Raw genomic sequence first — 15,293 nt, forward strand, 5'->3', positions numbered from 1 at the left:
CGCCTTCCCCCTCTCTGCCCATGAGCCGTATGTCCCTAATGGGGTCAAGCAGATGGGTGGGGACCATGCCGGGGTCCATAAAGACAGCTTGTGTGATTAGACGTATATGTGTGTGTGTTACACTTCCAGCTCTTTCTAAATCTCACCGGTTGGATATGTTGGTGGGCAAAGGGAACATTCCAGTTCCCTCCCTAGACATTGCACTTAGTTAATGATTCACTTTTGTAATGTTAAACAAATGCATGGCATGGTTAAGTTGCTAAAAAAGAAATGCAGAAAAAGCACGCATTGTCTGCAGAAGCTTTAGATCTCTGCAGCTTTTTTTGTCATATTTCACGTGCATTTCCTGCAAAATGTGACTTGCATTCGGTGCCAGGAGCAAGCATTGCACGAAAGTTGTGCGCCCTCCACCTTGCTGCCTGGTTGGTCGCTGCTACAAACTCCAGCTTCCCCGAGCCTCGCCGCTCAGGCTCCACCCCTTTTACGAGCATCGGACACCTTCAGCAAAACAAAGCATGTGTCGCTCCGCAACATTGTTTCTCCTCTGAACGTGCGCAAATATCAAGGATTTTATTCGCAGGATTTTATTTTGGTGCTATTTCCTTTCCCCTCTTCTTTGATGCTAATCCCACAGTAGGTAAGCTCAGCATTTCCGATTGTATGTTTGGTGTTTCTCTTCTGGGCGGTGGGACTTTGGTGTTTGTTTGTTTTGTTGGACATTCGGCGCCATTTTCATACAGAGATTGTTTAAATGTCCTGGCACGTTGGTCCGACGCAACCACTCATCGCTTTTGCGCTTTAATTGGAGCGAAAAAAAGTTGGAAATCGCGGTGATTTTTGATGATTTCTGAAGGGAAATGAAATCGCACCGTGGGCATGTGTAGTTCTGCAGCATCTCAGTGAATCAAAAGTGCTCTACATTCGCGGATGCTGCGATGTGTTGTTGATTTTAAACTTGTTTTTGCAACAACTTGCATGTTCATTCATTATTTATCAACCTGCGAAACGAGGATGCATTTGGACATTTTATTGTGAAAATATCTAGTTTTATTTTCAGTTTTTTTTAAACACTGCACAGCCTTATTATTGATTTAATTCTATTATTTAGCATTATATGAATAAAATGGCTCATAAAAATGGTTACATGGAGACAAATGATGAATAAACAGCAATATTTTCTGTTATTGCATTCTGTTTCCTTCACATGCATACAGATTTGATAATATTCAGCATGATGCATAAGCATGATTGTCATATTTCTGCACCCTAAATGTGAATTAGTTATTGCTCGTCATGTTTATTTCTTTCTCTGAGGCATCTGTTTCTACGAATACTCGGATGTTATTGTGTTTTTTCTCACTGCCTCTGCTTTGGATGCCCTCTTCTGCTTGACATGACTCGGATTCATCCCCCACGATCAGTGCAGGGGGTTTAAAAATATCCATCTTTTAGCTGGAAGGGGCGGCATATGTGTGCCGTCGCTCCTGTGCTCACACACAACACAAGACCCACGACGCACTTCAGAAAAACTCATCCAATAAGCCTCCTCGCCATTGATGATACTGCTGAATATATATAGTCAGATAATCTTTTATTAAGCGCTGCAGATATGACGTAGGGAGGATGAGAGGGACGGCATTAAGTGCATGCGGCCTGACAACTGGCAGGTGCTGGACGGGAGTAAGGTTAAAAAATGACACGGGATAAGACCCACGGGTGCTCGTGGGTTTTCTCCTGTGCTGCTGAATCAGCAGCGCCGTGAGCCGCGCAGCCTGCGAGGTGATGTTGAAGGATGTTTTTGGCTCGGCTGTGTGAGAGTGAGGTCACCGAGGTCCCAGAAGAGCTTGCTGGTGTTAATCCTCTTCTGGGAGTTATGATGCATTCGTGCAGTTAGACTACTACTCTGTTGTGTGAGCGTTGCTAAATAGGGAGCGGACTACGCACCCTTGAGTGTCATTTGCTCTTTTCTGTGTGAATGAGGAGCGTGTGTTTGAGATCTCACTCAAATGTAGAAACTGAAGTGACAACACAGCACTTTCTGCTGAACCCCACCACTGATCTTGACTTCATGTCTGCAACATAGAAGAGCATTCTCTCATAATGTGCATCTCCTTCAGGAGACTGTGGCTGAGGTGATGTTGGAAATGGATTCGAAATTGCTTTCAGGGCGACCGCAGTAAATCAATCATGCTACTTCATTCTTTTCCCATGTCGGTTCATGTTACAGCATCAGGCTCACAGACCATCTGTGTGTATTGATTGGTTTAGAAGTGGGCTCAGGGTCGGTTTACGCTAAGAATTAGGCTAAAATAAACCTCTGTAGTCTAACACCCTTTGTTTGAGTGTCCTTCAGTTTACTCAAGAGATTTGGGGTTGAAAAAAAAATCAATGATTTGCAGGTTTAGATAGGAGTTTGATCATTATTTTTTCTAGTTGCTCCATAATCTTAAAAGCACGCCGTATAATTTTCCACCTCAGGATCTTTTAAAGAAAGGTGAAGATGACCGTAATGACTCAGCGGATGACCACTGGCGTTGTATTTCCGTGTTGCTGGGCAGGCTCGTGTGCTGACCGGACGCATGAACAGTTTAGCGAAGGCACGTGTGAGCGTGTATGTTGGCATGTGTGTCTGTGTTTACTCGGAGAGGTTAAGAGGAACCGCCATGTGGCCGCAGGACTGACATCTTGGCCTTTCCGTTCATTTCTGTTGATTTTCGGCCAGGTAGGCGGGGCTCCACATAAAACCATGAATCAGCACAGCGGCTCACCAACAGAGCTTCTGCCAGCTTTTCTTTCTCTCCAGCACACACACAGACACACATGGATGCGGTGAGAAACAGAGAATCGGAGTGGAGGGAGACAGTGAGATGGATACTGCAGGCAGGTAGATGGAGATAATCTCACTTGGTCACTTGTGGGCTGATTAACTCTAAACTCCTGCTAATTCCTTAAGCCTACTCTCAGTGCCCAGGAAACATGCTTTCTTTATGTCCTCGTATTCATCCAATGTAACAGTTATTGCAGAACTCGTGCTGCTTTCTGTAAGTGGCCAATATTCATAGTAAACCTGCAGCGTATTCATACAAAACAACTGAAATCTTCATCTGCTGTCTTAAAAACTGGGTTATAACTGCAGCATATGTGCACACATGTATGCACATGTGCATATGTGCAGTGAACAGAAATAGATATGAGCCTGTCCGTAAAGGCCAACTAATGAGTCCTTGCATCTTGCACACATAAAGCTATTTATATACGATACCTCCTCCTCCTCCATCGCTGCAAGCTCATTTAGCTGTCTCTTCTCATTTCGTTATACATATATAAAGATGCAGCATCGCCGGCAAATGTTATGAAAGATTTCATAGAAAAATTCCTGAAAATGCATTTTTAAAAATTGAGAAATTAGTGAGCTTTGGTTTAGCAGCAATTAAGTCGCTGGGTTCTCATCGCTTCAGACTTTTTTGCATAATTCTAATGAGATCGGTGAATAAATCGGAGCAGACATGACATTAAATCTCCCGCAGTTAACCAAGCGATCGTTTCCTGTTAAATGAAATGCACTGAATCAAACCAAATCTCTTGCGGGAACATTTAAATTCAATTAAAAGCGATAGAAATTCTAACTAAGATCTTATTCACCTCATCTCCTGGTGTTTTTGCACCTGATCCAGCAGCTCTTTGTGAGTTCAGTCTTGCTAGAGGGTGGCCTACTTCATCTATAATTTAGCTCATTACCGACACTAATTACGTGCTTTTGAGGGCAGTTTTTTTTCTCCTTTTTTTTAAAACAGTGAAGCAATATTTCACCACCAGAGCTGAAAGAAACATTCTCTGCGTTGCTAGATATTGATGCCGTGTTGGTCGGGTGGGCTGACAGCAGAGATGTTAGACGGCCAACACAAAATGGAGGAGGCAGCAGACACAAGCTCAGCTGGTCCATTAGGAGCATGTCTGTTTCCTGACAATCAGAATTGAGATGACGGAGCATTAAAAGACCCAGAGGAGCCCGTGGGCACTGATGCATACCGGTGTTTGTGTGTGTGTGTGTGTGTGTGGTGACCTAGGGAATAGGCCCGATGGGGGGTCTCGTGGGGGGAAGGGTAGGCAGGATTAGTAATAGTGTGCGGCCCAGTTATTGGTCACTGGACACAAACAATGGGAGGGCTAAAGAGGATTTGGTCTGTTGGTGTGTACCCCCCTCCACCTCCCCTCCTGCTGTCCTGTAGTGGGAAGTCGGATGGTATATGTAGATATCCGGGCTGCACCCTTTGGGGCGGCCCTGTACATCTGGAAGATCGGCCTGTCTGCCTGTCTAGCATTTGCCCCTCCCCCCTTCCCCACGTCGCCATACAGAGTAAGATGGGACCTGAGCTGCATATGGACGGAGACAAACACAAGCCACATCAGTCACCAATTAGACGAGACCCGGTTCAGACAGTCTCGCTGCAGAACTGATTGCGATGCGAGCCTGCTGCAACTAATACAGCGTCACTTAGAAGAGGTGTGACGATTGCATAATACTTGCGGTGTATTTTTAGTCCGTTGTGTGTTTGAATCAGCTGGTTTGAAGTTTCTAAATATACCGGATCTGTCCTCTCACTGCCACGCCGGCGAATCAAAGCGGTGCTCATTAAAGGCCTGCGTGCTGCGAATCGCATCGTCAGATGGTAGCAATTTATGCAAGTGTGCTCACACGGCAGGCTTTTTATTATCCAAAACTTCAGCTTAAAAACCTTAACAAACACTTTTCCAATCATGCAAATGAGAAGCAGCTTGTGTAATTCATCAGATGGGTGAAAAGTTAAAGGGAAAACCAACATTAAGTGTTGACCAGAGCAGCTTCAATTCTCCTTGGCGTTGCTTCTCCTACTTTTTGCATGTCGTCTCTAAATGTTCTCCTATTCATACTTTTGATGATGGTGATGGAGAGCACCATCTAACAAAAAAAAACCTCACATAGATGTTGGCTCTGTTAAATGCAAATGCCATACAATATGATTATCATATGAGTGCTTATTTTTTGCTCATACTTTTAATGTTTATCATTATGCTGTATTTGACTCAACTGTGCAATAAGACCCAGTAATCTACCAGGACCCAAGCACCCCTCCTAATTGGTTATTATTTATATTTTGAGACTGTACTTAGACTTTTTAATGCTGTTTTTATTGTAAACACCAGCTGCTAGCTGGAAATACTGGCGATTTTTTTTGGCACTTTAATTCTTCAACCCACACATTTTTTTGCACATTGGTTCCCTTTTTTTTGCATTTAATATATGTCAGCTACTGGACACTTTGAATGTCCCCAAAGGGATAAATAAAGTGTCTCTCATTCTGTCTTTGCCATCTGTCCATCCTGGAAGCGACTGCTCCTATCATGATATAAATGTTTCATCATAGGGTTAAGGTGATCCCTCAGAAACTTTGTACTGATTTGCAGTGACCCTTCTATGTAAGGGGACAAGTGGAGCCGAGCTTTGCCAGATCTCCTCACTGTAGGAGCTACAGGGTTCAGCTTTTTTCCTTTAATTTGTCAGCAATCTGTATATAACAATAGTGGTGTATACGCTGCATAGTGGTCAGGCTCTAATATGTACTTTTAGTAGCAAATTAACTGGAAAATCAGCTTAGAAACTGCTTATTCATGGAATGTTCAAGACATCTGAGCAATTAATCTACTGGCTTTTATTATTTTATGCTGTATAAATGGCCATGTTGCGTGGTTCCAGTGCTTTAGATGACCTCGCAGTGTTGGGTGTGTGTGAGATGAAGAGCCGGCCATGCTTGGCGAAGGGATGGTCCAGGCGCTGCTAATAGGCACATCCAGAGCAGAATGCTTCCTTTGTGTCAGTGAGACTTAATGAGCCTGTGATAAGCAGTGTTGCGAGCTCGCCCTCGGAGCTCCACGCAGACACAGACACCCTCTGCCAACAAGGAAGCCTATTGTGTGATGTAACAATGTTTGTGTGTATGTGTGTTTGAGTTGGATTATAATCTGTGGGTGGCGGTTGGCTTTATGTTTTAAGGGAATTAAGTCTCTGTGGACAATACATTTCAGAAACAATGTAAATTACTGTAAAAAAAAAAGAAAAGGTTGCTATCAAAAAATCAAAAATGTTAAGAACAATGAAGCATGCGTATAGATTACCATTTTTGTATGTCTAGATTCTGAAATACTTTTGATCCTCAAGGGGAAAATGCTTATGTTACGGTTGCTCCTGCTGAAAGTCTGTAAGTAGTACAAAATGTACATAGACAAATGTGTCCTAAAAATGGAGATATGTGGAAAAAGTATAGGCACAAAATGTAAAATGTGCATTGTCTATTACACTATCACCATTTATTGTGGACTTTTCCATTGTAGTGTCGGATTTAACAAGGCAAAGTGTTGTTTCATTTCAAATGTATTAATATCCTGTCCTCTGCTAGTTATTTTGTTAAGTAATACGTTACTTTTTAAGCTTCTAAAATGTCAAAAATTTGAATTTCTTACTATTTTGCAGAAGCCAAAGTCCTGAAAAAGCTTTATTTGTCCTGATTGTTGGTTAAAAACTGTGTGTCTGTGTATTTAAACAGTATTACTTACTGTATCAGTATAATTAGGTCCTGGCTTGATGTTTGTTACCATTCACAGCAAAGTCAAACATAAGTTTCCCCACACACCGGCTAATAGGCACACTGCTCCTAATCTTGTTCGTAGTGATCCAAGTATAGCCATGAGGTAGCGCGTTCGCACCCTGCGCAGCGCTGTGACCTTTTCTCCATCTCTGACTCCCTTCTGTTCTCCTTCCCAGTGGCTACCATGACAACAGAGGCAAGCGCGGTGAGCGAGGCAGACACTGAGGGCAGGCAGAAGACCAGCGGCGCCGAGCCCGAACCCGAACCGGAGAGCAAGCAGAAGCCGGAGGCGGCGGCGTCTGAGCCGGAGGGGGAGCAGTCGAGCAAGAAGGCCCAGGAGCAGGCCTTAGAGCCTGGGCCCGCAGACGTCGCTACCTCCCCCGAGGAGGAGCAGCTGAAACCTCGCACCAGAACCTCCGCTGGAAAGGGCCTGTCCCGGCTCTTCTCCAACTTCCTCAAGCGCCGCTCGCAGTGCTCCGAGGGAGAGGGCTTCGAGGTAGAGAAAGCAAAAGAGGAAAAGGCGGACAAAGAGGAAAAAGCTGACAAGGCAGAAGAGGAGAAGGTGGAAGAGGTGAAAAGTGACGACAAGGAGGCTAAAGCTGAGGAGGAAAAAACCGAGGTCACAGAAGTGAAGAAGAAGGAGGGAAAAGTAGAGGAAAAAGAGGAGAAAAAGAAAGTGGAAGAAAAGGTTGAGAAGAAAGGAAGTAAAAAGAAAAAGAAAGAAGCCAAGAAGAAAGCAGAGGAGAAGGATGAGGAGAAAGTGACCAAGGAGGAGACGAAAAAGGAGGAGGAGAAGTTGAAAAAGAAAGAGGAAGCAAAAGAGGAGGAGAAACCAACTGTAGAAAAGAAGGAGGAAAAACAGGAGAAGAAAGAAGAAGAAGAAGAAGAAGAAGAAGAAAAGAAGGAGACTGCTGAAGCTAAAGACAAGGGGGCGGAGGCTGGAAAGAAAGAGGAGGAAAAAGTTGACAAGAAGGTGGCAAAGAAGAAAGAAAAAGAGGAAAAGGTAAAGAAAAAGGAGGAGGAGAAGGCGAAAAGGAAAGCAGAGGAAGAGGAGAGGATAAAAAGAGAGAAGAAGAGAAAGCAAAGAAGAAGGAGGAAGAAAAAGCCAGAGAGGCCGAAAAAACGAAGAAGAAAGAGGAGGAAAAGGCGAAAAAGAAGGAGGAGGAGAAGGCGAAAGAGGAAAAGGCAAAAAAGGAGGAGGAGAAGGCGAAAGAGGAGAAGGCAAAAAGAAGGAAGAGGAGAAAACAAAGGAGTCAAAAAGAAAGAAGAGCAGAAAGCGAAAGAAGAGCCCAAAAAAAAGAAGAGGAGAAGGTGAAGGAAGAGGTGAAGAAGAAGGAAAAGGAGGAGGAGAAGACGGAAGAAAAGCCGAAGAAAGAAGAGGAGAAAGGGAAGAAAAAGGGTAAAAACAAAGGAAAGAAGGAGGAGAAGGAGGTAAAAGGGTCGAGTGAGGAGGAGGTGAAAGCGCCGATCGCTGCTCCAGAGCCTGAGCTGAAAACTGAACCTGAAGCTGAACAGGCTCCAGATCAGCATTCAGTGAGCAGCGCAGAGATACAGGTGAGTCTGACTCTGACAGCTGTTTATTCACTTTCTTGCCAATGTACAGATGACAGAATCGATATTATCGGTCCCTGCAACGCTTTATATCAAACTAGAACCACGAGGCAGTTAGCTCAGCTTAGAATAAGGCTTGGAAATAGGGGCTGACCTCAATGTCCCAAAGGTTTAAGGATCCAAAGCCTGAAATCAACACAGTTCCTCATGTAATCAAACACAAATCAAAGCACAAAAATGGCAAATTGTACTTTAGGGGAGCGATGTGTGCGACTGTTTTTCAGACCAGATGCAGTAACCACCCAGACTCTTTGCTGCTGGAAGCATCAAACTCCAGAGAGTTACTGTTTCCAAGCAGTTTCTGGGTATTTTTTTTTTAGCTCCCATGTCATTTTTATTCACTGTGAATTCATTTTTCACTGCAATATTTCAATCCTGCACTTGTATGAAAACAGCACAACCATGACTAGAAGTAGAGCAAACTCAAAATTGTCTTTTGTGCAGCATAACAAAGTTACAATTCCATGAATAACGAAACAAAAAACCTGAAATTTTCACAATGTATGATTTAGTTTTACAACATGCACCGCATTTTTAGAAGTCTTTGTAGATGTTGCAATACTGGGAAAAATGGTAACTCTACATAACGACCTGTTTTTCACAACACTCTGCACATCAACTCTAAAAACCCCATGATAAACGTATCGTCCAACATCCTCCTGACAGCTTGCTTCTCTGTTTACCATTGTTGAACCATGCTGATTATATTTTTATCAATCAATTATGTGTTTTTTCCGCCTCAATCCATCTTAATTTGTGTCTTTTCTGCTCTGTGTAAACACAGCCTGCAGTTCAGCCCAGTTTAATGACATGACTGTTGGTCACAGCTGAGACACTCATCTCTTTGGCCAAATTTGGACATTTTTCTTTTGGTCATGTAAAATAAAGGGATTTCATTAAATATCACATTTTTTAAGCTTAAATTTGGTAAAGTTTTCCAATGGAACCGCATGTGACAGAATTAATACAAGGACTGTTTGAATAGATGACAATTCAGTTACAAGAAAACATGAATTTCAAGCCCGGTGGCCAGTTTTGGTAGCCTAGCCGCCGCTAGACAACTCACGGCAACGAATTTAATTCTCTGCCAGGGTGGGTCTAGTTACCCTCGGTAAGCCTCGAGGTTGGATGCTCCTAAAACTGGCCGACGAATCACCATGAAGTGTAGAGTCAGAAGGCGGGCATAACTAAGTGACGACAGAGGCGCGACGATTCTGACAGAAACAACCGGAAACAACTAGCCTAGCCGTGCTAGACAACCCACGGCAACGAATTTAATTCTCTGTCAGGGTCAACAACAAAAACGACAACAGTCGTTGAGCTCCATTAGCACCGACTCTGAATAATCTTTCTGTTAACATGTCTGTAATATACTTGAGCTTCACCCATTGACTGTATAAATAAGGCTTCACCGAACTACCGCATCCTCTGATTTCCGGCGCTCTAGGAACTACGTCAGCCGATTCGTTGTGCTGATTGGTTGTATACCTACCCAATTGCTGCAGAGTGATTTGAAAGACAACCTTTTAGCCCGCCTCCCTCCCTGTCGAGAATTCCTAGACCCTTGCGTCTTCCAGACCTGGGTCTAGTGCGGCTAGGCTACAGTTTTGGGGCTCCATGGGTTAAAAGATTAAACAAAGGAGATATAGCATGTTATTTAGAGAAAATCGAAAATGAGTGGTGCATGCAGATAAACAGATAGGATGGCTTTGTTAAAGGGAAACTAACCAGATCCTGGGTGTAGCTTTGTATTTAATGGAGTGTTATTCATCCTCTCACGTAATTCAAGAAAGCTAATAACCATATTTTCTGTGACAGATGTTAAAAAGAAGCCAAAATATAGCAGATGGAGGCTATAAACAGAGCCCTTCCATGTACAAATTCCTGCTGCTGATAAGGTTGTAGTAGGAGGAACCTGTGTTTTTTCTCTCTAATGAATTTTTTATGATGTGGACAGCTTGGTCAGGAAAAGGGACTGCGGATTTGAGCTGAGAGCTTGCTCAGGAACAAAAATGACCCAGAAGTAAAGCGAGTAGCAACAGCTGAATATTTACCATTCAATAGGATCTGTAGTCTTAATTCTGTCATTTTACGTTGTGCATTGTGCCACTTCCTTTCCGTCTGTGTATTTGATATACTTGGAAAATGTCCTGTGTTGACTCCACCAGCCAGCTCAAGAGGAGGAGGAGAAGGGAGAAGCTGCGATAAAGAAGGAGTCCGAAGTGGTGGAAGAAGTGAAAAAGGAGGACGTGGAGGAGAAAGTGGAAGAACCAGCAGAGCAGCAGCAGGAGGAGGAAGCAGCAAAAGGGGAGGAAAAGGCAACGGAGCAGGCAAAGAAAGACAAGCCCGGAAAAGAGAAGAAGACGGAAAAGAAGACAGAAGAGGCTAAAGGCTCGAAACGTCAGAAAACCATGCAATGCAAAGTCACCTTACTGGACGACACTCAGTTTGAGTGCGAGCTTGATGTAAGGAATTGCAAAAATCATAAATATATTATGTGTTTGTTCCATTTAAACTCAGTACAACTGAAAAATCTGTGTGTCTGTGACCATCTGCCTCTTTTAGAAACATGCTAAAGGCCAAGAACTCCTCACAAAGGTGCTGGACCATGTCAACCTGGTGGAGAAGGATTACTTTGGCCTTGCAAACTGGGAAACTCCAACCACCAAGGTAGGCTGCTTTTGCTATTCTTGTAATTTGAGTTATTCTTCATAAGCAGATGTTGTTGGGTTATTGGTAATTTTCCTTTCTTTTGCAGACATGGTTGGAGCCCACCAAAGAGATCCGGAAACAGGTTTCAGGTGCTGTCTATGAGTTCACATTCAACGTCAAGTTCTACCCTCCAGATCCAGCTCAGCTCACTGAAGACCTCACCAGGTGAATCTGAGACAAATGAGATATAATTTGTCATTTAGGGAGCTCTAGAGTTAACATGTTGGCAATTTTTTACAGTTTGGCACAGCTCAGCTACCCGTTTCACCTTCGCCTCCTGTCTTGAACATAAACCATCTCTTTAAAGATGACTTATTTTTCCTTTTTACATCTTCTCCAGGTACTTTCTGTGTCTGCAGTTGAGGAAGGACATCATGCGAGGTGTCCTCCCCTGTTCCTTCGTCACGCTGTCCCTGCTGGGCTCCTACACGGCCCAGTCAGAGATAGGGGAATACGACCCGGAGCTCCACGGATCGGACTACGTTAAAGACCTGAGCCTGGCCCCCGGGCAAAGCAAGGAGCTGGAGGAAAAAGTGATGGAGCTGCACCGCACATACAGGTCTGTAAAGGGGATGGGGTGGACTTCTGTATGTTTGTTGTTGCTTGAAGACGGTTTGAGCAAAACTCTCTGAACCTGCTGTTGGATTTAAAGGGCATGGTATATTTTATAAATGGCCAAAATTAAACCATTTGTCAGACGCAAAAATTGGGAAAATGAAAGAAGTAATTAGGTTTCAAGTAGTCTTTGAACTACTCATCTGTGATGAACTACTCATCTGTGATGTGCTACCAAATGAAATCTTCAAATCAAAATATTTACCCAAAACCTGTTAACCCTTTAAGCTTCAGTCAATTCCAGCCGTTTTCAGTACAAAAAATCGCTAATATTCTATTTTTAAATTAAAAAAATGACGAAAAATACAGGGAATATTGGACGCACATCGCGAGGTGCATTTCCTTGAAAACGACCGATTCGTGGATTTTATACCGACTTCAGGACATGTTTTGGACAAAATAGTTTACTGGCTTGTGTTGTCTGGATGTAAAAGGTTGGATTATGGCCGTTTTTTGTGGAATCTTTTTTTCTGTGTGTAATAATGAACCCGGAAATGTGAGTCGCGCTGTGTGCGTTGAAGCCGTGTATAGAGAACGGATGGATGGATATTTGTTTTTGTCGGACAAATGTGTTTTTCTCACCTGCTGTGGTAATCACATCTGAAAGTGGTTTATACCGGCGGATTCATGAGAATCTAAGCTTTCCATCGGCGTATAGTGTTTGTATAATCGGGATTGCAGCCGTCGGACATTCTTGAAATTCCTATGCAAATTAGTAAGTGTACCGCCGGCGGTACACCTACTACGCACTGAAGCGTAAAGGGTTAAGTCTACATATGGCATTTAAAAATTCACCAAATATAAGTCATTTTCTCTAACCAGAGTCTGTAAGAAAAAGAAGAGAAAGAAAACTGCATTCTTTATTGCAATCGTCAAGCCATTACCGACTCCGCTGCAACCCAAAGTCTCATGACTAAAATTGTGTGACTTTTAGCTGAACTGCAGGCAGTGTAATAATGTAGGTCGTAAAATATCCAGAGTCTGTAAGGTAACTGTTTTATTCCAGTGTTTTCAACACTTGTGAGCAATTGAAAAAATGTTGTATATGTTGAATCCATTTAAAAAAGATACAAAATATATACTCAAAGAAACAAGCTTTAATTTTTTACACTCAACTTAAAGCACTGTAGCTTTCTTGTATTGCAAAACAGATTTTTTTTTTTTTGCATCCTCTCCTTTTAGCCATGGTTGTGCTGTTGCCATTAAGGTACAAGACGTTATATTTCAGTGAAAAATGAGCTAACAGTGAGTTAAAAAGTAACAGGAGCAAAAAATGCCCAGAAACTGTTTGGGGTTCAGAGGGTTAAAATGATCCTGACGGTAAAACTACTCTTCTTTTCTGTGTGCATCCAGGTCAATGAGCCCAGCACAAGCAGATATGCTGTTTCTTGAAAATGCCAAGAAACTCGCCATGTATGGAGTTGACCTGCACCAAGCCAAGGTAAATACATTTTTTTACCTCCCGAAATGAATTTGTCAGGTTACGCTTATGCTTTGCACTTTTATTTGTGATTCATGGAAATTCTAAAATGCCAAAGATGAAGTATGCACCAACGGCCCTCCATTTTTTTTCAAATGTTTCTCTGTATTTTTGCAGCAGCATGCTTGTGTTACATCAGTAACATCCAGATTTAATTACAAAATTGATGTCAACCCCCTTTCAGAAACAGCGAGAGATTAATAATATTTCAAACTCCATGACCTCAAAATACATATCTCATAGTGGGAGAAAGTCTGCCTCCCAGTGACGGTTAGATGTAAGTGCAGGGGGATTTCTTTTTTTTAATGACAGCATATCATAACATCTTTTTCCATGTAGGATCTTGATGGTGTTGACATCACGCTGGGGGTTTGCTCCAGCGGTCTGATGGTTTACAAGGACAAGCTGAGGATCAACCGTTTCCCTTGGCCCAAAGTGCTCAAGATCTCGTACAAACGGAGCAGCTTCTTCATCAAGATCAGGCCGTCGGAGGTAAATCTCAATCAAAATGTTTCCTTTTTATGTCTTTGTCCTGGTACGTCTTATCTTTCTACATCTTCCAAACCCCATATTCCATCCCAAATGTGTCTTCTAAATCTTTCCCCAAATATATGGCCTTCAAAAAGTGATTCCATGAATATATTTAATGTTCCTGCATTGTATTTTTTGCATTAAAAGAAGTCTTGTAATGTTTTTTTTTTTCTTTTAATCCTGTTAATTATTATTCTTAATTGGTTGGGAGTGGTGCTGACATAATTTTCAGATATGCATTTAAATCTAATTTGCCCTTGGGTTAACTGATTCAAGTTTGCGTCATTAAAACTCATACAAAGTGAAATTCAGTTTTTTTAAAGTGCCATTTAATCAATGTTTTGTTTTAATATCATCACCATGAGGTCATTAAATTTCATTTTGTTTCTTCATCTTTAGCAAGAACAGTATGAAAGCACCATCGGCTTCAAGCTGCCCAACTACAAAGCCTCGAAGAAGCTGTGGAAAGTTTGCGTCGAGCATCACACCTTCTTCAGGTAAAGACGGGTTGCTCTTCCCTGATTCTCAATGACACTTCTCTGCCCGGCAACAGAGGTCATCCTCAGGTTCTCCCTGTCCCCTGGATAATTGGCTAACTGGTCATTGCAGCTTAAGCTCTATATTGGCTCCCCTGCAGTTTAACCACACAGTGAGAGCTCCATACTCGTGGTCCTGACCTTAGAATTAAACCCTAAAGGTTTTTTTCTGCTTAATAAGATAAAGGCGCTGCTGACTTTGTTGCATAACAGCGACCATTTCTCTTAGGCAGAGCATGATTTGTAATTTTGAATCTCTTGGTTTGATGATTGGTTAAAAATAAATTATTGTGTTTTGTCGCTCAGGGTTTCGACAGTGGAGCCTCCCTCATCGCGTCGCTTCCTAGTCTTGGGCTCTAAGTTCCGGTACAGCGGTCGCACTCAGGCCCAAACCCGCCAGGCGAGCTCCATGATCGACCGTCCGGCTCCTCGCTTCACACGCTCCGCAAGCAAGAGGCTGTCTCGTAATCTGGATGGAGGTGCGTGAAATCATCGAATGTGTCTCGCAGTAAACCCACAGGTTCGATAAGCTGCTCTCTGACTTGTTTTGCTCTCGCAGCTGGAGATGAGACTCTCCAGTTTCTGCAACAACTTGCAGCCCCGATCAGGTCTGAGGAGGATGATCGGTCGCTGGTGATGGTGTCGGACAAACCGCAGCCTTCTCTTGATTTCTCAGGTACCAGGACATGTGTTGAGCCCCATGAAGTGCCATGTGGCACATTTGCAGCTTGCTTGTCGCTGACGGGGTTATCGCGTCATTTAACACGCTCATCCATTCACATTCATCAGCTTTCATGCGCTTTGAAAATATTGCCTGTCCGTGTGGTTAACCTGTCAGGAAAGTGACCTACTCTGACACAGGGGTCATGACTTCTGCCTCGTACTTTCCCTGACGTGATTTCCTGATAACTTTGCTCACTGTGAACTCTGAAAGAAAGCAAGTTTCCACTCTTGAGACTGCAGTTCCTCTTTTTTTTGGCCATTTTCATCCTTGATATGTGTTGCACAACAGCTTTCATTTGCTTGTTGCTCTTTACTGACTGACTCACTTTCCATAACCGTTCCTTTAGTTGTTATTAAAACAGGTGGAACTTCATACACTGAAACATAAATTGCCAGTTTTGCAGTTGTCATCTGTTCTTGTTGTGAAATACGTGAGGCACCTTTCATGCATTTTTACACTAA

General features: G+C 42.9%; 2 protein-coding genes across 13 annotated transcripts in view; both read left to right on the top strand.

Moving 5' to 3' along the window:
- The first annotated feature begins 463 nt into the window (after positions 1-463).
- On the top strand, positions 464-10,442 carry LOC110969056 (uncharacterized). Its single transcript, XM_022219088.2, has 3 exons — positions 464-637; positions 6,800-7,769; positions 10,403-10,442. The coding sequence occupies exons 2-3, from the start codon at positions 6,808-6,810 to the stop codon at positions 10,440-10,442; spliced, it is 1,002 nt and encodes a 333-aa protein (XP_022074780.2). The 5' UTR covers positions 464-637; positions 6,800-6,807.
- Positions 7,725-15,293, top strand: part of LOC110969054 (protein 4.1-like) — a 35,642-nt gene continuing 28,073 nt past the window's right edge. For 11 of the 12 annotated variants that reach the window (XM_022219081.2, XM_051957120.1, XM_051957121.1 and 8 more), the window contains exons 1-10: positions 7,725-8,177; positions 10,403-10,699; positions 10,800-10,904; positions 10,993-11,111; positions 11,287-11,505; positions 12,915-13,002; positions 13,381-13,533; positions 13,972-14,069; positions 14,415-14,587; positions 14,668-14,784. In XM_022219081.2, the coding sequence (XP_022074773.2) occupies positions 10,646-10,699; positions 10,800-10,904; positions 10,993-11,111; positions 11,287-11,505; positions 12,915-13,002; positions 13,381-13,533; positions 13,972-14,069; positions 14,415-14,587; positions 14,668-14,784 (1,126 nt within the window). In that variant the 5' untranslated portion in view covers positions 7,725-8,177; positions 10,403-10,645. The remainder of the gene's footprint in view (positions 8,178-10,402; positions 10,700-10,799; positions 10,905-10,992; positions 11,112-11,286; positions 11,506-12,914; positions 13,003-13,380; positions 13,534-13,971; positions 14,070-14,414; positions 14,588-14,667; positions 14,785-15,293) is intronic. The other variant, XM_051957123.1, reaches the window with a different exon arrangement.

The sequence above is a fragment of the Acanthochromis polyacanthus genome, chromosome 12 (genome assembly GCF_021347895.1).
Source record: "Acanthochromis polyacanthus isolate Apoly-LR-REF ecotype Palm Island chromosome 12, KAUST_Apoly_ChrSc, whole genome shotgun sequence".
Classification (NCBI taxonomy): Eukaryota; Metazoa; Chordata; class Actinopteri; family Pomacentridae; genus Acanthochromis; species Acanthochromis polyacanthus.

Coding starts and splice junctions, on each gene's coding strand:
- LOC110969056 (XM_022219088.2), top strand. CDS start 6,808: ATGACAACAGAGGCAAGCGCGGTGAGCGAGGCAGACACTGAGGGCAGG. Junction 7,770..10,402: donor AGAAGAAAGAGGAGGAAAAG/GCGAAAAAGAAG, acceptor TGACTCCACCAG/CCAGCTCAAGAGGAGGAGGA.